Here is a 27047-nt window from a genome sequence, read left to right on the forward strand (position 1 = left end):
GAGAGGTCTTCCATCCATTGCTTCGCTCCCGAAAAGGCCGCAAAAATGGCTGGAGCTTTGCTGATCTGAAGCCAGGAGCTTCTTCCGGCTCTCCCACACAGGTGCAGGGGCCCAAGGACTTTGGCCATCTTCTGCTTTTCCAGGCCATAGCAGAGAGCTGGATCTGAAGTGGAGCAGCTGGGACTTGAACTGGTGCCCATATGGGATGCTGGCCACTACACCACAGCGCCAGACCCAGGTCCCTGTCTTTTTAAAATAATTGTGGGCCATAGTCCCAAGCTGGATAAAGCCAACATTTGCACTGCTCCATACTCATGCAGCTGGCTAGTACTAGATAGAAGTGACAAAACAGGGCCAGCTGGCACCACCACATGTTCACGATGGTTGGGGTCAATAGGCCTGAAAACACTGCAGTGTCACTGGTCTCTGGTCGACCTGCCCTTCCTCTCTTGGCAACAGCTGGGACAAACCTTCCTTACTCTTCTAACCTCCATCCCACTCCCACCTGCCTGGCTTTGAGCAGCCTTTGCCTTCTGCTTCAAAGAAAAGGTAGGCTCTGCCATAGGGAACTTCCTGACACAGAACTAGACTCCGCTTCATCCACACCTGACTTCTCACACTTTCCGGTTTTGTTTTTAAGGTTCTGTTTCCACCACATCCCCCAGCGAGCTCAGATCGCCCTTCTTAGGGGCTGATGCACTCTCTACCTGAAGACCTTTACTCACTTTTCCCTCTGGTATTTTCATTCTTTCTCCTAATTGGATCCCTGCCATCAGCATTTACAGTGCCCAAATCTCTCCTACTTAAAAACCAATAAACCTTTCAACTCCCTTTCTCTAGCTACCTGGCCCCCTCTCCCCTGTGGGTGGACTCGTGTATCAAATCTGTCTTTTCAGCATGGGTAGTTGCCATGTTTAAATCATTAAAGCAATGCTGCTATGAAAACCTAGTGCAGAGTTCTGTACAGATACAGGTGTAAGGTAGGCTGGGTTCCAAGCAATGAGAGTGCTACTTTAAGGTGTACAAAGTCGATAGGTGTCATCAGACTCCCTCCAGGGGAAGCTGCACCAATTCTCACTCCCACCAGTGGAAGAGTGTGCATTTCTCCACAGGCTTGCCAACAGAACACGTTATCAGACCTTGGGATCTTTGCCGGCCTGATAGATGACAGATGATACCTTAATTTAATTTGCATCTCTTATGCTGAAGATTGGTTAAGTTCTTTACCCAAGGTTAAGGGACATTTGTTCTTTTTCTGTGAATTGTCCATGTCCCTGGTCCATTTTCTACTGGGTTGTTGGTCTTATGCTCTGAGACCTCTTTATATAGTAGGCAAACTAGGATGGGCTAGCTTGTTCTCAGTTGTTCACATTCTAGAACCACAGCTTTAAAAGAACCTTATGGAAGTCACTCATGCTCCTCTCTATGACCAGGACACAGGAGTCCCCATTCCTAATTAGGGTCATTCAGGAAATATGGGAGGAAATTTAAAACTGCCTATAGCCCCACTTTTCTATGTTCTTTTCCTAAGCACACAAAAAAGGGGCACCTGCCTGTGTCATAACCCCATCTCCGGGAGGCAGTTGTCAGAGCAGGTGTGTTGTATCCCACCCTGGTTCTCCCCATACCTCCGTTAGCCCTACTTACGACGGATGTGGCAGAAAACACTTTGAATTCAAAAACATGGTCATATCTAGGAGTTGAGATCTGTGCACACCTGGCCGTCATCTCCGGAACAGGACCTCCTGAGAGGGCCTGGGAGGCCTGGGCCCCTCGGCAGTGATTTGTCACCACCTCAGATGATTAAGGGATGGTGCATTCTCTTCAACTATTCCAAGTTAAGCTCTTGGTTAAAAATATTTTAACTTCCAGCTGGCAGTACAACATCATCAATGAAAACAACAACAAATTGTAATATGTCAGTAATCTTTAGTTTTAATTTATATTTTGAAATAAAAATGCAAAATAACAGTTTTACAAAATTGTCATAATTTTGAGATACATGCTACATTTACTTAGAAAAAGCTTCAGATCTGATCAAAACAAAGAGCTGTCATCTGTGAATGTGAGGTCTTCTATTGAGCACAAAGAAAGCTCACGAAACGCGATGGTATGGTGACAGCCCAAGGGCTCTGTGGGTGTGGAGGCTGCAGCCTGGCCTCCCTGGCTGGGTGCAGAGCTGGGGCCTTCGGTGCCCCTATGTGCCAGAGGAGGGGCTACAGCTGTATGACTTTTAAAGTCCTGTGTACCATGAGCCCTTTTATTTCATCAAACAGTTTGAAATGTTACCACAAGTCTTTGATTGTAAACATCAACAGAAAATAACATGCTTACCAATGTGCCTACAAAGTGTTCTGTCATTTTCTTATTATTAACTGTGACTCTCACTGAATTTCTGGTTTGGCTCAATGTCTTACTTGGCTATTCGTGCCTTGGGGACATCCTCCAAGCACACCAGTAGCCATGAGGAAATGAGCTGGCGATCCTATTTCTAAAACCATACTCTTTGGCCCTGCCTTCACGGAATAGGCTGTGCCGTACCCTGCCCTGGCTTGGATCACATTCTCTCAAATTATAGTGTCCAGCTGATCAACTTATTATCTTTTCCTTATATTTGGCTGTCCATTGTATAAGTTGTGTTTAGTTTTTTAAAAAAGATTTATTTATTTAAAAGGCAGAGTGAGAAAGAGGAAGATACACAGAGAAAGATCTTCCAGGTGTTGGCACCATGGTATAGTAGGCTAAGCCTCCGCCTGCAGTGCTGGCATCCCATATGGTTGCGTTTGTGTCCAGGCTGCTCCTCTTCTAATTCCAGCTCTTGGCTAATGGCCTGGGAAAGCAATAGAAAATGGCCCAAATGTTTGGGCCCTTGCACTGGTGTGGGAGACCTGGAAGAAGCTTTTGGCTCCTGGCTTTGGATTGACTGAGCTCTGGCTGTTGTGGCCATTTGGGCACTGAACTAGCAGATGGAAGAACTTTATCTCAGTCTCTCCCCCTCTCTATCTGTAACTCAACCTCTCGAATGAATGAATCTTTAAAAGAGAGATCTTAAATCTGTTGATTCATTTCCTAAATGGCTATGACGGTTGGGGCTGGGCCAGGCCAAAGCCAGGACCCAGGATCTCCATCTGGGTCTCCCACTACTTGGGCCATCTTTTGCTGCCTTCTCAAGTACACCAGCAGGCAGCTGGATAGGAAGTAGAGAAGCTGGGACTTGAACTGGCACTCACTCTGATATGGGATGCTGGAGTAGTAGGCAGTGGCTTAACCTGCTGTGCCACAACGCTGGCCTCTAAGTTGTATTTTAGGATGTTCTTATAGAATTTCCTCATATTAGTCTGATAATAACTGACAGTTTGAGGTTCTTCAGATAGTTTGCTGGTGTGTAAAGCTCAACTGATTTGTTGAGAACAAATAAGGTATGCTGCAGATCAGTAGCATTTCAGCACCTTGTAGATACAACTCCATCCTTCTGCATTTTAGCCTTAAGAGTCAACTCAGCTTGCTCATACTTTCTCTGAAATAATTAATTCTTTAGTTTTTTTTTTTTTTCAATGGTAGACATGAGTTTTTACGACAAAGACATGGTCAGAACAAGCATCACAAAATCATGAGCTCAAATGATTGAAACATACAGTTGACTCATTTCCATTCATCAACTTTAAAAGTTCAAGCCTCTGACCATCCCCAAGGGTCTCCATGTTTTAAGATACATTATTCCACATCATTATCTCTACAGTCTGACAAAAACTAGAATGTATAGTCTTGAGTGGTGGGATAGTATTAAAATTCATTACTACAATGTTTTACTTTTTCATAATTGAAAATTCATAGCATCATTCAAACTTGATAATTCGGAAAGATGTAAATTTACAATCATTTCCTCATAATGACTGTACCATAATCCTCTTTATGCCTAATTAAATTCAATATCAACTACCTTACTATGAGGTAGTGTCACTGTGATTTTATTGCTATGGAAGTAGTATGTTTCAAAGTACCCTGGAGAGTGTTAGATTAGATCTAAATGAGAGGGAAGCAGAGTAACAGTTTTCTGTCTTTTCACTTGGCATACAAACTGAAAAAAAAAAAAAAAGCAACCATTTCCTTAGTGATAAAAATACAGTTCTTTTGTGAGCATGGACACAATACATGGAATCTGTTTCTTTGCATGAAAAGTGGCATCAAGGGAATAGGACTCGAACTCTGTCGCTACCTTCCGGTTCACACGAGTAAGAATGTGCATGAACTCAAGTTTGTGAGCGTACTCTTTCAGCATGGCACACAGGGACTGGATGAACCAGGACCCGTCCTTTGAATTTCGCCAGGAATAGTAACCTACAAGGCAAAATGTAACCGAAATACCATGGGTATTTGATTTTAGCTTGTGTCTATAGATTAAAATCATAAGGGGTAAAAATAAGCAAGAACTTCTGCAGGTCTTATTAGCCATAAGAAGAAAATATGACATCTTTGGTCTCGAGACAAGATGTTAGAGGGGCACAGACGTGTGCCGTGCATACACCACTGCTTTCAGCAAGGAGAGAGAACTGTCTAACTTTACCATTGAATGACTGCGAGTTTTAGTTTCTGGGCTCACCTTCCAACAAGGCAAACCGGAAGCTGTGCAACAGGTAAGAAGGTGCAGTGGCACAGATGGACTAACAGGGGCACTGTTAGCAGCATGGTGTTTCAATCAGACTCCATTTTATTTTAATGTTGGTTCAGCCAAGAAATAGATTGCTTACACATGCACACACATTTGAGGGTTCTTAATTTGTCTATGGGGCATATGAATAAAGTTAAATGAACACATTACAGGGTATTCAAAGGGCCAAAAAAGGGAAATAGTCTTTATTGTGCTTTATTACGGATTAGCTATTGAACCCATTGCTTTAATTTAGCAATACTTAGCCTGGCAAGATGCCTGAAGGATACAGGAAACCCTAGTGAGTAGATGTGAACTTGGAACACTAGTTTAAAAGCAATTTTCCTTATTTTTCCAAACCATTTCCCACCTGAGTTGTGTAAGTAAGTGGTTGTATGTTTAATAAGTACTTCTAGGGCGTAGGCAACACAACCACAAAAAGTACACCTTAACAGCATAGGAGTGTATCATTTTTCATTTTATTTTCTTCCACTTTACCTCCAACCCACTCCTAGACTAGCTATGTTCATCTTTTTTTACTTCCTGTATCTCAAAGAATTGCTGGAAGATGTGTCACTTCTACTGTAGTCTGCAGGGGAAGCTGTGACTTAGCCTCTGTGACCATGTAGTATCCTATCTAGAATTAAGTTCACGAATAACACTGTCTGCTCTCTTAGACGCAGATATCTGAATGAGCCTGAGCCAACTCCCTGAGCCCCCCATTTGATTAAGGCATCCTAAAATGTAGGCAATGTCTCCTTAGGGAGATCAAAATTTCGACAGTCTCTGGAACACACTCTGCCCCATTTTAATGCTATGCCAGCCACAGTAAAATTTATTTAAAATCCACACATGACACTCTTTACTCAAAACTTGCTTACCAGGTGCTGTGGAATATGCATACAGGAAGTCGGCTTCAACCGGTATTTTCTGGCATGCCATGTCATAGTCAACCCCACTGTCTGTCTCGATGCCACTGTCCAGCTCTGTGCCTCGGCAAGCCTAGATGTTACAAGTGCAACGACAAAAACTGTGAATTGTGCTGAGTCCTTTTGCTGTGTACCTAGAATTGAAATTTACTCCATACCATCAAGTGTGGTTAAAGAATAACAAAGTAACAAGAGGGGCCAGTGTTGTGGAGCAGCGGGTTCAGCCACTGCCTGTGATGCTGGCGCCCCACATGAGTACTTGTCTAAGTCCTGGCTGCTCCATTTCCCATATAGCTCCTGCTAATGAGTGTGGGAAAGCAGCAGAATATGGCCCGAGTGCTTGGGCCCCTGCCCCTACGTGGGAGACCAGGATGGATTTCCAGGCTCTTAGTTTCAGCCTGGCCTAGCTCCAGCTGTTGCAGCCATTTAGGGGGTGAAACAGCAGGTCGAACATCACTCTGTGTCAATCTGCCTTTCAAAAATGAAATTTTTTCAAAGTAAACAATTGCTCTGTAGTCTCAGTAAAAAGGATTTTGTATAACCCATAATTGAGTGAATTAATCCCAGATTAATCCTTAATAACCAAGTCACTCAGTTATACTCTACCTGAATAATGAAAAGTTTAGGTTTTCCAGTTAGACTTCTACAGTAATCTCCTCTGAAGAAACTTGTTAATTTCTTCAGTTCAATAGGTCCATTTGTTCCATAAATGACTCCTTCATCACCGTGGCTTAGAATCACACAAATAAAACTGCTCCTTTTGCTATGATCTTCTTTAGAAACTGCAAAGACATTTCCAAATAAGAGAAAGAAACCTTCCAACTTTATTTAACAATCTCAGACATGTTGCATGGGAATAAGATGAAGAAGCTGACAACAGAATTAAGATTATTCCAAACACAACTTGAGACAGAGCAACACATCTCAAATTGTTTCAGGGAATTGGTGCAAATAACTTCGTTTTACTTTACTTTACTAAAGTACACAATTAGGATTATGTACTGTTTAATCCCACAATCCTTACTTTCTTACCTGTATAATTATGGTTAGGGCATAAAATAAAATTAGGAATGAAGTCATTCTTTGAATTATTTACCATTGTACATGAGTTCCATGATTTCTTCACGTGTAAGATCATTTTTATTCCTGACTTCGTATTTCAAGTTCATGAATGTTTCCCTGAGGTTTGCTGCATCTACATCTGTACCAGACCGGGACGACATTCCTTGCGACAGAAAGAATTCCTTTTAGTTGAATTTTAAAAAGAGTAACTCCTCTGAAATGAACTAAATAGCAACCCACAAAATCCACAATAAAGGCCAATTCAATTATTATTTTGTTCATGATTATACAAAGTTTAATTTCTTAGCATGTGAGATACTTCATAATATAAACTATCAGTGCTATATTTACAAGGGAATCTTTCACATTTTCTTAGATAGTAAAAAGCAGGCATAAATTTAAATGCTTAACAACAGGGGCATGGTTAAATGATTCATTTATATAATGAAATACCTTGCTGCCACTTTTGTAGACAAAGTTTCACCATGAGAAAATAGATTTTTTTTTTTTAAGATTTATTTCTTTATTTGAAAGAGTTGAGAGAGAGATTTTCCATCCGATGGCTCATTCCCCAGATGGCCACAATGGCCAGAGCTGCGCCGATCAGGAGCCAGGAGCCTTTTCAGGGTCTCCCACGTGGGTGCAGGGGCCCAAGGACTTGGGCCATCTTTCACTGCTATCCCAGGCCATAGCAGAGAGCTGGACAGGAAGTGGAGCAGCCGGGTATTGAACCGGCACCCATATGGGATGCCGGCGCCTCCGGCCAGGGCATTAACCTGCTGTGCCACAGCACTGTGCCACAGCCCAAAATAGATTTTTTAAAAAGACTAAAAATAGTATGATCCTAACTTGTTTAAAAAATTATCAACAGAACCATATGAGGAGTAGTCAGAGTATTAAAATGTGCATTATTCTATTTTCCCATGAACTTTTTACAGTACTCTTGTATTTAATTCTAAGTTCCCAACCATTTTGAGACAGTACTACTTTAATAATATTTTTTCAGGAGGAAGTGAACTCCACAACATCACCGTGTTAATATCATGTATCAGGCATTCCGCTCTACGGGTAACCCCCTCTAATCCTGCCAAATGCCATGAGTGATTATTAGCAGTTTCATTTGTACCGATGTGAGACAGGCAAAACAGATGATTTAAGAAACTTGTCCAAAGTGACCATACCGTCTTCCCAATCCTTCGTAGTACCTTCCACGTATACAGACAGACAGTCTAATACTCAGACTTCAAGACTGCTAGAATCCTGGGGGAACACACCTGAGAACTGAATACAGTTCCTGTGTGTGAAGACGAAATACAAATCATCGAAATATCTGTATCTTTGAAACGGTGTGATCTTTGGGTAGTGGGATTATGAGTGATTTCATTTTGCTAATCCACAATTTCTATATGGACATAGTTCTCTCTGTCAAATTAAAATAAGCTTATCAAGGAAAAGATGAGGACACCAGGCAGCTGTGTGACAAGGTGACTGGCTTCTGGTGGAGGTCTGTGGGTCACGTGGCAGAACACTAGACTGCCGCAGATCCTGGGAGGACCTGATGGTCTAACTGAGGCAGGCATGAGACAACCGCCTCCCTGCTTACAGGGGCGAGAGAGGATGACGTGCTTTAAGAAGAGGTTCTCCGGGGTAAGGTGCAAAGTTCTACAGCAGGAAGGCTTTGTGACTGGCAATATGAAGCAGAATGTAAGTACATTTTTTTTAAAAAACAGAGCAAAAAGAAAGTTTTGTCTTTTATTTAATAATTGAAGTTGATAGCATACAACCCAAAGCAATAAAAATGGTGCTGTTGGATTTGGAGACCAAATTTCACCTGCTCTTCAGCACCAAACCCTATCTTTCCAGTGTAGTCTGGCTTGTCACTTTTTTTTTTTTATCACTCTCATAAATTTTTTCCTAAATTAGATTCACTACATGTAGTTGGTCTAACTTAAAAATTAATTCTAAGTTGGTTAATAAGACAATTTGAGGAATTATCACAGCATCAATTTAAAACATGAAAAACAGGGAAACAGCCAAAATGCTCTTCTCTGTGGTAAGTTATTCACTTATAGTATATATTTATAGTATATAGTATAATACTATACTATTAGTATAGTTATGTTTAGGGGATGTGGTATTCTGTAACTATTAAAATAACATATGGGGCTGGTGTTGTGGCGCAGTGGGTTAAGCTACCACCTGTGACACTGGCGTTCCATGTGAGCACCAGTTCGAGTCCCAGATGCTCCACTTCTGATTTGGTTCTCTGCTAATGCACTTGGGAAGGCAGCAGAAGATGGACAGTGCTTGAGCCCTTACCACACATGAGGGAGACCTGGAGGTAATTCCAGGCTCCTGTCTTTTGCCACCATTTAGGGAGTGAACCAGTGGATGAAAGATTCTTTCTCTCTCTCTCTGTCACACTTTCAAATGAATACATAAATCTTAAAAAAAAAATAAAAATTACACAGCAACATTAAAAAAAACTTGTATTACATTAAGTGTAACAACCAGGGTACATTGCTTGCTTGTTATGAATAAAATCATGGTTTTCAGAAAAACTGTCAAGAAAAAATATTAAGTAATACATCAAAATGCTAATTGGCTTTTTGGGACTCTGAGGAATTTTATTTTCTATATTCTCTAACAACATTCTAAAATGTACTATTAGGGGACTAAAAATTATATAAGATACATACCAGTGTTTTTATGAAAGTTCTTGTTGTTAATGATTATGCATAAACCCATTTCAGGATAATCCATTTTGTAACTATTGTCCAAGGATATTCCAGAGTCCATTGATTTGCTTCCATGTATGATTTTTCTGTTTGGAAATGAAACAACAGTTTACACAGGTGGAAATGCCCGATCCTTCTGTTCACATTAGTACAGCTTTCATAACTCAGAAGAACAGCTAACACTTGTTGCATATTACAAATCACATTTTGTGTTGCAGGCTTTTCCTCACCTACATTTCACAACAACCCATTTTACAGATGAGGAAATTACCTGCTGTGAGGCTAAGCAGTGTGCACGAGGCTGTGCGGAGACTGTGTCGCAGTCTGCAGAAAAGGAACCATCACTGGACTTCAGAGTTCAGGCTTTTCGTATGTTTTATGTTCCCTTTAAATTTTAACAAAATGGTACCAAGCACATTCTATAATTTAAAAAATTTCTTGAAACTTTGCCAAATATTTTATCCTTCAAGAGTAAAATCTTTTTTTTTTTTTTGACAGGCAGAGTGGACAGTGAGAGAGACAGACAGAGAGAAAGGTCTTCCTTTTCCGTTGGTTCACCCTCCAATGGCCGCCGCGGCCGGCGCACCACACTGATCTGAAGCCAGGAGCCAGGTGCTTCTCCTGGTCTCCCATGGGGTGCAGGGCCCAAGCACTTGGGCCATCCTCCACTGCACTCCCTGGCCACAGCAGAGAGCTGACCTGGAAGAGGGGCAACCGGGACAGAATCCAGTGCTCCGACCAGGACTAGAACCCGGTGTGCTGGTGCCGCAGGCAGAGGATTAGCTATTGAGCTATGGCGCCGGACTCAAGAGTAAAATCTTAAGTTACCTTGAAATGACAGAAACCAACAAATTGTAAATATGACTCAAAGCACAATTATTATAATTCCTCAGTTATTTCTTAGACACTATGAGCTGAACAAATTAGTATCTTATTAATACACAGAATTTACTAACACATAGGAGCCCTAACGTAACATTCTTGTCTGGAAGTCACTATGCTGAAAAACCTCTGCTACCTGGACCAGGAATGAATAAACTTTTTCTTAAAGGGCCAAACAGTTGGTGTTTGCGATGTGGGCCGTCAGGTCTCTGCTGTGCCTACTCAGTAGCTGCAGAAATCCGCCAGGAGAGTATGAGAGGGCACAGATGTAGTTATGTCCCAAGAAAACTGACAGAAACACACCCCAAGGATATTCCAGAGTCCTAGCCACTGATCTGCACCAAGAATCAGGAAACAGCAGGCCTGGGAAGAGCCAGACTCATGCACTGAATCTTAAGACTAGTTCACACTACACTCGTCCCCCCTCATCCAAGCTTCTGCCTTTTTGTGGTTAACCATGGTCAACCATCTTCTGAACATTTTAGATGGAAAATTCCAGAAATAACTTATAATGTTTAAGCAAGTTTTATTAAGGTACATTGTTATAACTGTTCTGTTTTCTCGACAGCTGTTCATCTCTAGCTGTGCTTCATTAATAACCTATACTTTATCAGAGGTGCTTAGGCAGAGGGAAAGACACAGGACACACAGGGTCTGGTACCATCTGCACTTTCAGATTCTCTGTGGGTTTTGGAACATATCCTACAGAGATGGGGCTGCTGTATGCATAGTTCTAAACATGTTGTTGGAAAAAGGTTAAAAGCAGTAAAAATTTACTATCAGTCAGGTAGAGATGAACAGCCCTGAATATGAAAACTCTGAAAGCCCAGTGATTTGACCCTCAGGTCATGCAGAGAATGGATCACTGAATTATTAACGCCCATCTCCTGAGGTCGGGACTCTACCAGTAGCAGACTCAAAGGGCCTGGGAATGTGCAGGCGGCTTACCATAGCATCAGAACAACGCAAAACTGTCAGCGGTCCTATGCACTTGCCATTTAAATGATGTCATGACATGAAAAACAGGAAGAGTGTGGATCACTTTAAAAAGATTTAATGACAACTAGATAAGAAAAACGCTTTAAAATGGGACTGCATTTCAAAAGTTCAAGTTCTACCTTTGCTAAACAAACATTGCTGCATCTTTAAACTAATTAATGGAACTGCTATAATGCTATTGTTTAGCATTACTAAACAAGTTTATAATTTCCAGGGTGGTACAGAATACTACTACTGGAGGCCGGCACCACAGCTCACTAGGCTAATCCTCCACCTAGCGGCGCCGGCACACCGGGTTCTAGTACAGGTCGGGGCACCGGATTCTGTCCCGGTTGCCCCTCTTCCAGGCCAGCTCTCTGCTGAGGCCAGGGAGTGCAGTGGAGGATGGCCCAAGTGCTTGGGCCCTGCACCCCATGGGAGACCAGGAGAAGCACCTGGCTCCTGCCATCGGATCAGCGCGGTGTGCCAGCCACAGCGTGCCGGCCGCGGCGGCCATTGGAGGGTGAACCAACGGCAAAAGGAAGACCTTTCTCTCTGTCTCTCTGACTGTCCACTCTGCCTGTCAAAAACAAAAAACAAAAAACAAAAAAACAAAACAACAACAACAAAAAAGAATACTACTACTGGGTCTCAGAAATAAATTGAGAACTAAGAGCATCATGAGACATCTCAGGTGGACAGTAGCAGACATGAATTAATTGAAGAGTGTTTGAGTTTTAGCTTCTTCCATTTTCCTGCTAGTGATTGAAACCATTAATGAGTAGAATATTCCAGAAAAAGAAAATGAGAAAAAACAGAGTAAAATATAATCCATATTAGGCAATTCCTTTCCAAAGTGATAACTGGCATTGTTTTTAAAATTCATAAAGAGGCGGCCAAAAACTCCCCAAACACAAAACCTCTAATCCTGTAGCATTATCTGCAAAGATATAAAGCAGCCAGACTTGTGAATTTGCCTCTCTGGGGCATCCTTCTGTCTGCAGGACTAGGTTTCTGACCATGGGCCAGACACTGTGCTAAGTCTCTCCCCTCACCCTCCCTGCAGCACTGTGAAAGTTTTAAAAGAGGTTGAGAGAGGATTTGTTAACTTAGCAAGCCCACACAGCTGTCAGAGGTCAGAAGTCAGCTGGGATCTCTGGCTTGAAAGCCATGTTCTTTCTGTTTCCCCATTCCTCAGCTTGCTGTATGACATATGTCTGTCTGCTCTGATTCCATAGCATCACACTGAAATACTCACGTTTCCAAATTTTTGATAGATTTTGCGTCCACGGAGTTTTCTTCAATGTTCTCCATGATACTTCTGTTACCTAGAGTATAAAAAAGTGAATAAAGAAAGATCTTTCATTATAAAACTGCATATTAATTATTTAATGATTATTTCTCTAAACAAATACTCCAGTTTCATCTCTGTTGTTAAGGGTTTCAGTGCAACAAGGTGCAATAAGATCCTTTAGGATGGTACAATGTAGCCCATTTCTCTCTCTCTCTCTCTCTCTCTCTTTTTTTTTTTTTTGACAGGCAGAGTTAGTGAGAGAGAGAGAGAGAGAGAAAGGTCTTCCTTCCATTGGTTCACTCCCCAAATGGCCGCTACGGCTGGCGTGCTGCACCTATCCGAAGGCAGGAGCCAGGTCCTTCTCCTGGTCTCCCATGAGGGTGCAGGGCCCAAGCACTTGAGCCATCCTCCACTGCACTCCCGGGCCACAGCAGAGAGCTGGCCTGGAAGAGGAGCAACCAGGACAGAATCTGGCGCCCCAACTGGGACTAGAACCCGGGGTACCGGCACCGCAGCCGGAGGATTAGCCTAGTGAGCTGCGGCGCTGGCCCATTTCTCTTTCTTTAAATTGAGCTCTGAATTACAGTGAGTTGCATACAGTACACAGAGAAAAAGTGCAGTTTGATGAATTCTTCCATGTGCACAACCCCACCAGATCAAGATAGAGATTGTAACTTGTTTCCTTGATGACAGACCAGGTCACCTGTAGGAATTCAGTCTTCCAAATCAACACAGTTAAAATAAAAACCAAGAACTTCCTACCACAACAGCAGACCTCACATAATGTGAGTATTATTCTACAATACTTAGATTCTCCAGATGTAACAGAACCAAGAATTTGCACGCCTCAGCCTCTACGTAGGCTTTGTTCTCAAAGTGGGTTTTGTGATTCCAGCTCCTCATTGAGGTGGTAGAACAGTCTAGGAAACCTAGAAGTGGACACTCAGGTTTCCGCTTTCCTTATTCCACTGGCAATGATTTTCTATTTCACACACTGAGTAAGTCCTGTAAGTAAAGCAGCTACTAATAGAGCATCTGTTGTATACCAGGTGCTGTGCCAGCTATCTAGCCAGGAAACCCAGCTTCTAGTGATTCCATGATGTGGTCCAGTCACAAGTCGGGTGATGGGACCCTTCTCCTCCTACTCTGCAAGCTCTGAAGCTGCCTGCTCTGCCTGTTTGTTCTGGAATTTTACCACATCTCTTCTGTCTTTCCAGGAGCAAAAGTACCTTCACCGTAATCTACCTCCCGAAATAAGGAAGAGAGAAAAATCAGGGATAGAACACAAAATGACAGAACAAAGAAATCTTGATAATTTTCTCCAGCCTCTAGAAGCTGTGGTTATGTAAAAAATTCCAATCAAAATACAATTTAACCTCACTCCTATACTAAAACCAGAACTGAAAGAGTACAGAATCCCACCAGCTCACTCACAAAAGCCTAGAAAGTAATAGGCAGTCCTCTTATTTTTTAATTAAAACATTTAAAAAATTTGAGAGGTATGTGGGGACAGTAGTGGGAGAGACAGCAAGATTAATCTCTCATCTTCTGGTTCACTTCCCAAATGCCTGCCATAGCTGGGGCTAGAGCAGGTTAAAGCTGGGAGCCAGAAACTCAATCCAGGTCTCCCACAGGGGAGCCAGGGACTCAACTATTGGAGCCATCGCCAGCTGCCTCCCAGAGTCCACATTAGCAGGAAGCTAGTCTCAAGAATGGAGGTGGGTCTTGAACCCAGGCATTACATATGGGATGCAGGGCCTCAAGCAGCACCTTAACCTCTACACCTGCCTCTGTTTTCGCTATTTTTGAGTGTACAGTTTAGTGTCATTAGTGACAGTCACCATCCTTCATCTTCAGATGGTTTTTAGCTCTCCAAATTAAAACTTCACCAAGATCCTCCCTTTTCATGGTCTCCTGGAAAAACTAACTTCCCTTTTCCAAAGCTCAGTTCCTTCTTCCTCTCTCCCCTAGATGTGATGGGAGAGAGGTAGGGAAAGAACAGAGAGAAGAGGGAGTGTCACCATCTCAACTGAACCTCTAGAAGAGGGTGCTGTGCCCTTCTCCCAAAGCCAGTTTGTGTTTGGCATTTCTACAAGCGGTCTTTGCTGTTCCATTGTCTTACTTCCTGTAGGTTTCCTATAAAACCAAGGGAGGATGGCTGGTACAACCTTTAGTCAGTAAGCAAACATTCAGTGAGCACATACTTTATGCCACAGGACAGAGTGCTCCTAGGACAGAGTGGAAGACAAGACAAAGTTCCTACATTCAAGAATCTTCATTCTAGAGAGGAAGAATAATTACACATTGCTAAAAATGATTTCAGACACTGGGAAGGTCTATGAAGAAAACAAAATAGGGTAAAGTAATAAAGTGGGCAGTGTGTTATTTTAGCTAAGGCGGTCAGGTAAGTCATCTCCCAGGTGATACCTACACTGAGATGTGAACGACATAGAGGCTGGCAATAGAGAGAGGTGTCCTTGCCTGGGCCAGGGCCAGCAAGTACAAATATGCTGACAGTGTTTGCTATACTCAAGGTACAGAAAGTCCAGCTTGGTTTGTGTACATGAAGAAAGGGAAGGAGATGATATGATCACATGAGGCTTCAGAAGCCAAGCGAAGCTCTGATTCTTTCCCAATTACCAGGAGAGTCCACTGGAACATTCTACTCAGAAGAGGGACGGCATGCTTTACAATGATCATTTTGCCGGCTGAGTGGAGGATCAACTACATACGATCAGAGTGGAAGCACACAGGCCAATGGCACGCCTTCTGGAATAGTTTAGGCAAGATGATGGTATCTTGAACTAGAGTTGAAAAGTGGATATAAGTAGTTAAGAGTCTGGAACTCAGGGGAAAGATACGGGCTACGATATACTGAGACACCCAATTATTTAGTGGCTTTACAAAGGAAGTAAAGGCAGCATGAGACTAAAGTAAGGGAAATCAGGGAATGTCATGTGAAAGCATGTGAAAGTCTTTCAAAGAGAGTGTTCAACTTTTTCAAATCTTGTAGAGGAGCCAATTCAGATGAGGATAGAGACCACTCGGCTTTGTCGTGCATATCTGGGATATAGAGAGGACTTCCAGGTAAAACCGTCCAGGACTAGGAAGAGGGCAGAAGAACATATTGAAAATCATTGCAGTGGCAATGCTGCACATTGTCCACAGGACTACGAGGGATTATCTGATTCCACAGGATGCAATCTTTTTTTTAAAAAAATTTTATTTGTTTGAAAGAGTTACACAGAGAGTAGAGAGGGAGAAGAAGGGAGAGGGAGAGAGAGGGAGGGAGGGAGAGAGACTGGTCTTCCATCATTGGTTCGCTCTCCAGTTGGCTGCAACTGCCGGAGCTGCGCCGATCCAAAGCCAGGAGCTTCTTCTGGGTCTCCCATGTGGGAGCAGGGGCCCAAGGACTTGGGCCATCTTCTACTGCTTTCAAAGGCTATAGCAGAGAGCTGGATTGGAAGTGGAGCAGCTGGGTCTCAAACCGCTGCCCATATGGGATGCTGGTGCTTCAGGCCAGGGTGTTAACCCACTGTGCCATAGTGCCAGCACCAGGATGCATTCTTTTGACTAACCTATTGACTAGGCTATTTTATAGCTCCATGTAAAGTTAACCTACAGAAAATGGATAGCTATGCAAATTATTATTGTCTATAGCAATAAAAATGAATTTTGTCATGTGATATAATTGATTTCCAAGCTATAGAAAAGAGTGGTGCCCTGAGATTTTAAGATTGATTTATTTACTTAAAAGGCAGAAATACAGTAGATGGGGGAGAGAAAGAGAGAATATCAATCTTCCATCCACTGGTTCACACTCCAAATGGCTGCAATGCCTAGGGCTGGGCCAGGCTGACGCCTGGAGCCAAGATGGGCTTGTGCCACCTTCCACTGCTTTCCCGGGCACACCAGCAGGGAGCTGGACTAGAAGTGGAGTAGCCGGGGCTCGAACTGATGTCCATATGGGATGCCGGCACTGTAGGCGAAGGCTTAACCTTCTTTGCCACAGCATTGGCCCCTCAGATTCTTTTAAACTGGGCTTAACATCTTACTAATGCCATTATTAATTAACTGAAAGATCTGATGCATTACAGGCAAGGTTTTGACTTTCTTAAAATTATACTTTAAAAGGACCAGTGTTGTTGGAGTGGGTTGGAGGGAGAATGGGAAAACAAAAGTAAGTAAAGATTACTCTTCCCAGTGAATAGGAACAGCACTTTCCAGTTTTGCTGGGTAGGAGAAAGGGGAAATAGAACAGCGACAAAAGTTACAAGAAAATCAGTGTTTTAAAGCAGATTTATCTATTTGAAAGGCAGAGCGTCAGAGAGAGACTCTTCCATCCTCTGGCCACTCCCTAAACTCCATTCACATCTCCTCATGGGTGGAAGGGGTCCAAATACTTGGGCCATCATCTGTTGCCTTCCCAGGCACAGAAGTAGGGAGCTGGAGCAGCCGGGAATGCACCTGGCACTCTTATACAGGATGCTGGTGTCACAGGTGGTGGCTGAACCCACAATGCTGGCCCAGGAATTTTACTTTAAAGAGCTCATTGACTTTAATTTGCAATTCTAGAATTGAGCAACATGTATTCTATAAAACTGAATCAAAGTTTCAATGAGCTGAGCAGAAGTGGTTGACTCTATAGACAGAAGGTCCCCCCCCCCCCCCCCCCCAGAAAAAAAGGACAGAAAAAGGAACAAAAAGCCCACTGGTCATTTCAAAGTTACTTTCCTTGTAAAGGGTTAGAGCAGGGGGAACTTGGGTAGCACAGAAGCTAAAACTCTGGGGATTCTGTTTCCCCCTCCTGATTTCCTAAAAGGTCAGATAAACAGCTTAGTTTCAGTATGGTGGTGTGCAGCATCAACATGAGTGTGTCTGGGCTTGGTCTGTTGGGCCTGGTGTAGGAACCCAGACCACACCTACGGCTTCCTAAACAGTTAATGTAACAGAAGGCAGGAGGGGTACAGGAGGGTTTTTTTAGGTGCTAAGGCATGTTTGTATGTTGCTGAGAATGATACAGTAGAAAATGAGACACTAATAAAGAAGGAGAAAAAGAATGAACTCTTGAAGGGATAAAGGGCCTAGCCAGCTTACATATGGAGAGGTATTCACCTGAGACAAGAATTGTCTTGGCCAGTGCCGTGGCTCACTTGGTTAATCCTCTGCCTGCGGCACTGGGTTCTAGTCCCGGTTGTTCCTCTTCCAGTCCAGCTCTCTGCTGTGGCCCGGGAGGGCAGTAGAGGATGGCCCAAGTGCTTGGACCCTGCACCCACATGAGAGACCAGGAGGAAGCACCTGGCTTCTGGCTTCGAATTGGCATAGCTCCAGCCGTGGCGGTCATTTTGGGGGTGAAACAACGGAAGGAAGACCTTTCTGTCTCTCTCTCTCTCTGTCTATATAACTCTGTTAAATAAATTTAAAAACAAATTGTCTCATCAGTTGTAATGGGGAGGAAGACTAGTTTCTGGCACAACACAGGATGGCTGGTAAAGCTGATGGTATCTATTTTCTCTATCTAGTCATGTACCCCACAGGACATTTCAGACAATAGAAAACATATGACAGTGGTCTTGTGAGATTATAATGGAGTCAAAAAATTCCTATTGTCTCATGATGTCATGTTGTAGTACAATGCTCTGCTCACGTGTTTGTGGGATGCTGGTATAAACAAAGCTATTACACTACCAGTCATACAAAAGCACAAGTAGAAAGGCACAGTTATGTACAGTGTATAACATTTTATAATGGTCAGATGGTTATGTTACTGGTTTAGTTTGTTTCCTACTGTGCTGATGTGTGGGATGCTTTGCACAAATTCAGGATGCAAGAAAGCAAATTTCTCAGCATATAGGTCATAATGAAGTTCTAAGTAGATTAATTGACAACAGATGACAACTTGGCACCCAAGCCTTAAGATTACTTCTCAAGTTCCTGGATCTCTTTAACATTATGCTTTTATTACTACTTTAGAGTATAATCCCTATACTCCCTTTAACTGTAAACAAACAAAAGAAACCCCACTTACAGTAAAATAGTATGCTTGTGTTACTACATCAAGATGCCGTGTCAAATGATTGACCTATACCATCTAGGTTTTCGTAAGAATTCTCTTTGTCTTAATATAAGTAGTTGTTGGCTGAAAGAAAAAACTATGAACTCTTCTAAGAACAGGATTTAAAGTAATGTATTTCTATTTCATAAGGAATTTTCAAGAATAAATTCCAAATATATTTAGTTTCCTTCCTTAATGGTATTAATATATTGCCATAGTTACCAGTTGCTCTTGATACTAAAATTTGTTATGATGGTAAACAAAACCTAGCATCAGACATGTGCACATTTGCTCAGTGTTCATCATCTGTTTTTTCCACACTCTGGGGAGCAAGGTCTGTTCCTCGAGAACTCTCTATAATGTGACACCAGCATTACCTCACCTCCATTAGCTAATGCCCAGCTGGATACAAGTTATTCTGGGGATGAGTGATCTCATCTTAGCAGGATTTAAAAAAAATAAGATCTCCCAAGGGGAGTGTTTATTGCCCTACATAATAACAAGAGTTTAAGTTCTTATAACATTTTCATTTGAAAAAACATAATACATAAAGAAAATAAACAAAGGGGATGTAAAAAATACATCCTGGCACAGAAATGGACTTAATGTATATAATGCTTGGCATCACCTGAGGATGCTGGTGATACGAAAGCACAAGTATGAACATGGATTAGGTCATGGTGAAGGTCCCAAGTAGATCAGGTGACATTAAATGGGACTCTGGGACTCAGTTCCTGGGTCCCTTTAACAGTTGCCACTAAAACTCAAACAGGCAGATCTTCAACAAAAAATGTGGTATGAAGTTAATGTTACTAGAAAATAGTTATTTAAACATTCCAAGCTGTGTTTTCCTCAAGAAGTAAAAAGTTGAAATGTTTTCCCCATTGACATAGTAGTTAGCCAGTTAATATAATAATAAAGTAGAACTTATCTACAGATAAGTTAAAGCACAGAAATAAGTTAATTTCTAAAATTGAAAATTCTACATTAATCTATAAAATATCAATAGTTTGGAATAAAAAAAATCAAATGTGTTTTTTAAGAACAAATAGTTTGAAAGTGTACCTATGGTATTGATTTCAAAATGCGATAATAAATCAGTATAACCAGTTTTAGAGATTCTTAATCAGCTAATCTGTCACTCACCATTAGGCTATTATTGGTGTCCATCCTACAAGGAAACTTAGATAAGTGATAAAAACCTGGTCTCCATCTTAAGGGTTTTTGAATCTCAAAATGGGATGTAAGATCTAACACTGTTAATTTTAAAATAATCTCCATGAATATGAACACTTTTACAAACCATTTATAAGTATAGATTTAACAAAGCAATAGCCAAAGACAAGGATCAATGTTTTGTGTGATTTGAGTGTTGTATACAAACACTGCACAAAGCAATTCCTCTTAGAGCCCATCCACATAGGCTAGAGCTAAAAGATTTCTATACATTTCTAGGTAGTCTTCCCACAATTCTCTGAGGCCTTCTGACTCCATTTTATGGTTTAAACAGAGCCTTAGAGAAGTGAAGGAACTTTTCAGTGGCAGAACCAAGATTGAAGCCAGGACTTCTTTCTGACCCAATAGGGCAGAATCCCACTATTCTATAGTAACATGTAACAGTAATAATACCATAGAAGATTTCAAGAGGAAACAAAAATCTGTAACCTGGGAATCTCTAGTTAAGACGAAATAAAGCACATAAATACCATGATAGAAAACATGATAGAAAAAACACCATGAGTGCAGAAACATGGAAATAGCATACAGCACACCTACTGTAAGGACAAAGAGAGTAATGCTGATGCCGTGTCTCATGCCACTGGGTAGCTTACTTCTAAAAGCAAAATACAGGAGTGGCCTTTGGTGTACAGGTCAAGTCACTGACTAGGATATCTACATCTCATACATCTCATACAGGAGTGCCTGGGTTCAAGTCCACTCTGCTTCTGATTCCAGCTTTTTTGCTAATGTGCACCCTGGGAGGCAGCAGGCAATGGTGCAAGTACTTAGGTCCTCTTCATCCACATGGGAGACCAAAACTGAGTTCCAGCTCTGGCTTTGGCTTGGCCAAACGCTGACTGTTGCAAGCATTTGTGAACTGAACCAGCAGATGACAGATCTCTCTCCTCTGCATTTGAAATGATTAAATGACAGGGACATGTTATGAAAAATGTATCATTATGTGATTTTTGTCACTGTGTGAACATCACAATGCACTGTTTTGCAATAAACTTTTATTATACAAAGTGGAAATACATTCTAGGATGATATATAGCAGAGTGTGGTAAATACACAACCCAGCAACAATATTTTGATCATTATCGAGTATTAGAGACTGTATATAACTACATGTACTATACTCATATAACTTTAAAAAAAATTGAAAGTGCTCTCATTTGTTGGTTCACTTCCCAAATTCCCACAAAAGCTGAGGCTGGGCCAGAGGCTGAAGGAGGGAGCCTGGAACACAATTACCTGATCCATCACCACTGCATCCCAGGATCTAAATTAGCAGGAAGCTGGAGTCAGGAGTCAGAGCCTGGAATCAAACTCTGGCACTACAGTGTGGGTGTGGCGGTCTTACCTGCTAGGCTGAATACCTGCTACACACATACTTTTATGTGACTAGTGATGCAGTAGGTTTGCTTACACCTGCATTACCACGAACATGCAAGAAATGCTTTGCACTGTATTAACCAGGACTACCATATCAGTAGGTGACAGGAATGTTTCAGCTGCACTGCAGTCTTAGAAGAACACATGGTATCCAGGTCCCTTGTTGATGGATATATTGTTCTGCAGTGCAAGAGTATAACTGGCTTCTTGTTAAGCATTCAGTATGCATCATTAGGGCACATTCTCTGTACCTCCATTTGCTTAGAAAGCAAAGATGAAGACTTCCATTTATGGCTTCTATCAAACAATTTGAAAAATATCAGGAGTATATTTATGACCTATCAGAAAGGGCAAAGTCTCAAAAGCAGTCCCATTTCTAGATTCAGTAAGTGAAACAAAAAGAACATTTGTTTCACAGTAGTGTGGACAGGAAAAGGTTTCAGCCTTAAAGTACCTGAGGTCTTACGGAAATCTTGTCCCATCTGGTCTCTGAAATTCTTCGGATGTGTAAAAATTATCAAACTGGTGACTGTCGTTGGGCCTGATGAAGTCAATCTGTTGATATTTAGTAGGTAATTAAGGCAAACCATGCAAATGGGAAAGTAGAATTAAATACTGAATCAAGTGAACTCAGCAGTACCATATGATCAAATGAGGCCTTTTCTCTGGCGTGGGCCACTCAGCTAGGAAGACAGACTGCTGTACTCCCCGCTGGTCACTGCCTCAGACTTTGTGGCGAAAGTCAGAAAGAACACAGTACTTACTATGTGCACGAGGTCTGCTCTCCCAAATGAAGTGCAAAAAGGAGGAAATGGGAAGCCTTTGTAGCTCTAAATAGTTTGTATGAAATGCATAAAGAATGGAGCATTGTGGGTGCTTTTTACGAAAATGACACACAACCTCCGATACCTCCGCACTCCTGCTGCTTTGTAGACTCAGATTCAGGTTTAAAATCACTTAAAGAAACCCTAGGGGCCGGCGCTGTGGCAAAGTAAGTTAGCCTCCGCCCGTGGTGCCGACATCCCATATGGGTGCCAGTTTGAGCCCTGGCCGCTCCACTTCTGATCCAGCTCCCTGCCAAGACCTGGAAAAGCAGTGGAAGATGGCCCAAGTGCTTGGGCTGTGCACCCAGAGGAAGCTCCTGGCTCCTGGCTTCAGATCGGCTCAGCTCTGGCCATGTGGCCATTTGGGGAATGAACCAATGAATGGAAGACCTTTCTCTCTGTCTCTCCTTCTGTCTGTAATGCCACCTCTCAAATGAATTAAACAAAACAAAACAAAACAACAAGAAACTCTGCCTGCCAGGGAAGGTCTGAAGCTGCCAAAGGCAGTCAGAACCACTTACTCATTTGACACCTGCACCGTAATTCCTTCCTGAACTCGGCTGTGGACGGAGTACTGCATGCCTGAGTGCTGAGGTGATGGAAGAGACCAAGACCCCATCCCTGCGCAGGGTTTCTAACAGTCTTCACTGGCCCTCAAACGTGGCTTAAGCAGGCAGATGCCAGAGCGGGCTCATTACATGTCAGGTGGCCTCATCTTACTCCATCGTAATACAGAAGCTCTACAGGCAATACTGGAAGGCGAGCACATGGCATGCAGAGGAATAACCGACAGTGTACAGAATGTGGCATTTAAAAACATTCTCACAGACATCACTTGATCTTCACAAGCTTGTAACATATGTATATTTTGCCTAACTTAGGGAAAACTTAGTAAACATTGCCTTTGGGACATTGTGTTGGCTGACAACAGGGTAGCCTTTTTCCTCTCATATATTTGTATATGTTTTAAAAATGTGTACAAAACAATATTTAAGAATCTAAGAATTCCCACTTTTTTTTTTCTTTTAAGGCCCAAGCACCAGTGCTTCCTATCTTTGAGGCAGAGCTTAAAGAACTAGTACTAAACACCAGAATCAACGTAATATCATTCCTGGAAATACAGACTGCTCTTAACTTTCCAAGGGAGATAAGGCAATAGGACACTGCGCTAAATCAGGTTTGAAAGCAAAAAAGCATTGTAATTGCCTATATCAGATAAGACGCCAGTCTCTTTAAGTGGAAAGAGGCAAGGCCTTTTTTCAAGGTAGCAAAAGCAAATCTGATTTAACTAGGTACAGTGTTTCATTTCTTTTACTTTGAACAGGTTTTACTGCCACACTAAAATAAATTGGGCCATTCATTCATTAAAACTCATTCTCACTTTCAGAAGCACTCTTCTGCAGAAGAGGAAAGCAAAACTAAAGTTCAGCGTAGGGTTCTGATAGGATGATTCAAGCTTTATATTTCATGGTTAGAGATCACGTAACCGCAGTACAAAGCAGCCGAGCACATCTTGACAACAGGCTGTCTAACCATCTTAGCATCTCCTCTGCCATCTGGTATATTCATGTAACAGTGACTCCATACTCCTTTCACCTCTGCCATTCTTTTCTAATGCACGGGCTTTGATCATAATTTGCTAAGTAATCCTAAAACATCTACATTTTCTAGATAGGGCCAAATTACTGAAGAAGCATAAGGCTCTAGTGAAAACACAAGTGTATGAGCAGGTGCTCAACTCGTGCCCCGCCTTGGATATGGTGAATGACAATAAGGAAGACCATGATCCATAAAGTCAGTCCCTCATGGAGTTTGCTCACAATCTCCTAGGGAAGAGAAAACAAGCCGCTGATGGGGGTATGACACATCCCTGTTAGGAAATGCCAGGTGTGAAAGGAAGGTATAATAGGAAGTCTTCCTTTGAGCCGTTTAATGAGAACAGAACTGAAGCAGGATTCCTACCCATAAGCAAATTGGATGTGTCAGAGCGGGAATGCAGGATTCTGATGACTAGGTAGGAAGGTCAGTGAAAGTGAAAGGTACTAGGTAAGAGGTAGGACCCAGGAAGGTACTGAGGACTCAACCTGCCCTTTCTAGATTTTCACTTTCCAAGGACCTTCAGCCCGTGCTGTAGACCATGGACCGGAGAGGGGCGAGAGAGGCCGGAGTGAGAGCCTAGGGTGGCTGCAAGCAGAGCAGACCCCAGACCGATCCGGAGGGCAGAGGAGGCTGGAGAAGCTTAGTGACTAACGGGGAAGGAGCGGGGTGGGCGAGAGCGCTGGCTGCGGGCGCTGCTGCTGGCTTCCTGGGTGGGAGCCATGTGCCGAGAGCAGACCCACCGACAACTGTGGTCTGAGCATGGCCGAGGGGTTTCAGAACAGGACCACATGGCTAAAGACATGAGTCGGAAGGATTCAGGAAAAGCCTTCAGCTGTGAAAGGCACTGGCGTTTAGGGCTTGAAACGAGCTTTCTGTAAGAACTAAACCACACAGTCAATCCGAGAAAAGCTAGGCCCCCGGACCCAGAAGGCAGCAGAGGCCAAGCCCTCGCCCCAGTAGCAGGAGGCACAGCCCTGAGGGAAGCGCCTCACAGTCTGCACCGCTCGCCTCCAGCCCTCGGGGCACCCTTGACCCGCGCCGCCTCCCTTCGCGATCCACCCCTCGGCCTGCAGTCCCCGCTTCCCACCCTTCCCGGCCGGGCCTCCTGCTCTAGGGTCCCAGTGCCCCAGCCTGGCCGCCCGGCTTCCAGCACTCTCCTCCTGGCGCGGGACCGGGTTCTGGCTCCCGGATCCGGCCGCCTGCCCCATCCTCCCTCCTGGCCCTCCCTCACCCGCCCCTGGGCCGGCGGGGGTCTCCGCCCGCTGGGCTCCCGCTGCCCGGCCTCCCCTCTCTGGGTCTTGGCGCCCTGCCCAGCGCTCCCCTGCAACCGCCGCCGCAGCAAAACAAAGGACCCGCCTGCCAGACCGTGCCCATCCTTCCCGGCTCCCCGCAGCAGCTGCAGACCGGGCCGCGTCCCCGAGGCGGGTGCAGGGTGTGGGAGGGCGGAGGGAGTGGGCCCAGGACAGGTGGCGCCTTGGGGAGAGCGGGCGAGGGCTGCACTCACCACAGTCTCCACACAACCAGCAGCACCTGCCTCGCTCCACGTCTACACAGCTTCCGCCGTCTGCCGAAGCTGGAGGTGAGCTCGGCAGCTGGCCCCGCCCCCTCTGCCCCGCCCCGCCCCTCAGCTCGTGCGCCTCCTCCTCTCGCAGGCACGCCCCGCCCCGCGCCGCTCCGAACGCAGCCCGGGGCCAGGCTCGGCGCGCCCCGCCTCCCCGCCGCAGCCGCCCCGCCCCGTGCCGCGGCCCCGCCTCCGCGCCGCGCCTTGGCCCCGCCTCCCCGCCGCGGCCGCCCCGCGCCCCGCCGCCCCGCCTCCCCGCCGCGGCCGCCCCGCCTCCCCGCCCCGCGCCTTGGCCCCGCCTCCGCGCCGCGTTTGAAGTCCGGCTCCCGCGCTCAGCTGCGGACCCCGGGCTTCCTCCCGCGTTTGGGAGCGTCGGAGAGAAGCCGCCGGAGACTCGCAGGCCGCACCCAGCCCAGAAACGGACAGAGAAAGCCGACAAGGTCGGGGGTGCCTCCCGCTCCGAGCTCCGGAACCCGCGCTGGTAATCTCTGCTTCCCTCAGATGCCCCGAGACCCGGCCTTGGATTCCTGGGCCCCTAAATCGGACGCCTTGCCTGCCCTCCTGGGGCGCGGCCTCCTTTGGGTCCGGGGCTCGGAGGTTCAGACTTGCATGCAAACTGTGACGCGTTTTCACGGGAGGATATACCAACACACCTGAGCGCAAATTCTGCGGCGGATTCCGACAGCTCTGTGATATGCCAAGCACAGATCAGCCATTTGTCAGGGCTACAGTCAGGGCCTGTCTTTGAGGCGCAGAAATATGTGCCTCCCATTCCATTTTCTTATTGTATCGCTGCGACAGGCCCTTGAAGAGTTCCAGTCCCCACCAGGACTTAAAAAGGTGGAGCCCTTTCCTTAGGCCAAGGGGAGAGTCGCGGGAGTTAAACTCCGGCCTAAATTGGGCTTTTGACTCCCTGCTGGGGTCAGGGCGACGAGTGCCTGCAGCGGAGCTGAGCGCTGTGGCGGGCGGGGATTCCACTGGGGGGCAGGCGCAGGGGCAGGTGTGGTTGAATGAGCCCCCGCCCCCCACCCGTAACAGAATGATGCTTCCGGTAAGTGGGCGCCAGCTGTCTGCTGTCTTCCTGGGAGTTGTTTTAGTTTACTTAGCCTGCAGAAAGTTACAGTGAGATGGGCTGGAGGAATGACTGCTGGCTGACGGCAGCCGCTCCTCTACAGGCATGGCAGAACGTGAGCCCGACCTTGAAGGGGAGGAGAAAGGCCGCGCGGGGCGTTCCAGGTGGGAGAGGACGGGTGCAGGAGGGCTTCTGGACCCGCCCAGGAGCAGCGAGTGGGCACTGTCGCTGATTCGGTGGAAACGGGAGAGAAGTACAAGCTGCTTTAGGACCTGGTCCTGGAGGGGTTTAGTCTTCGCGGGGTGTACTCCAAGGACTTGAGTGATGCCATGGAGTAGGAGTGGGTATCCCTGTGAGAGGTTAGGGCAGGCTGTAAGGATGATTAGTTGGGCATTTGTGCTGTTTAGTTGAAAGCTCCTGTGCAGAGTATAGGGAAGAGTAACGGGATAAGAACAATACATCCCTGTGTGCTTTCTTAACCCTTACGAGACGTTTTTGAGGAGTTTAGATATGTTACATCTATGTAGGCATAAAGGCTAAGAAAGAAAAAATTCTGTCATTCTAATTTTTTTTTTAAAGATTTTATTTATTTGAGAAGTAGAGTTACAGAGAGGCGGAGACAGAGAGGTCGTCTTTCCACTGGTTCACTCCCCAGATGGCCGCAATGGTCAGAGCTGCACCGATTCGAAGCCAGGAGCTTCCTCCGGGTCTCTCACGCAGATGCAGGGGCCCAAGGACTTGGGCCATCTTGTACTGCTTTCCCAGGCCTTAGCAGAGAGCTGGATTGGA

General features: G+C 44.5%; 2 protein-coding genes across 6 annotated transcripts in view; one reads left to right on the forward strand and one right to left on the reverse strand.

Annotated features, from left to right (window-relative positions):
• Positions 1-1909: 1909 nt before the first annotated feature.
• On the reverse strand, positions 1910-26124 carry CASP3 (caspase 3). 5 transcript variants are annotated; one of them, NM_001082117.1, is given in 8 exon segments: positions 4102-4338; positions 5530-5650; positions 6184-6359; positions 6674-6802; positions 9339-9419; positions 9422-9427; positions 9429-9463; positions 12496-12551. In NM_001082117.1, coding segments are annotated over 8 exon segments (834 nt in total). In that variant the 3' UTR covers positions 4102-4108.
• PRIMPOL (primase and DNA directed polymerase) overlaps positions 25513-27047 on the forward strand; it is a 42305-nt gene continuing 40770 nt past the window's right edge. The window contains exon 1 of the mRNA XM_070068371.1: positions 25513-25667. The gene's annotated coding sequence lies outside the window, so the exon portion shown is untranslated. The remainder of the gene's footprint in view (positions 25668-27047) is intronic.

This window comes from Oryctolagus cuniculus, chromosome 2 (genome assembly GCF_964237555.1).
Source record: "Oryctolagus cuniculus chromosome 2, mOryCun1.1, whole genome shotgun sequence".
Lineage (NCBI taxonomy): Eukaryota > Metazoa > Chordata > Mammalia > Lagomorpha > Leporidae > Oryctolagus > Oryctolagus cuniculus.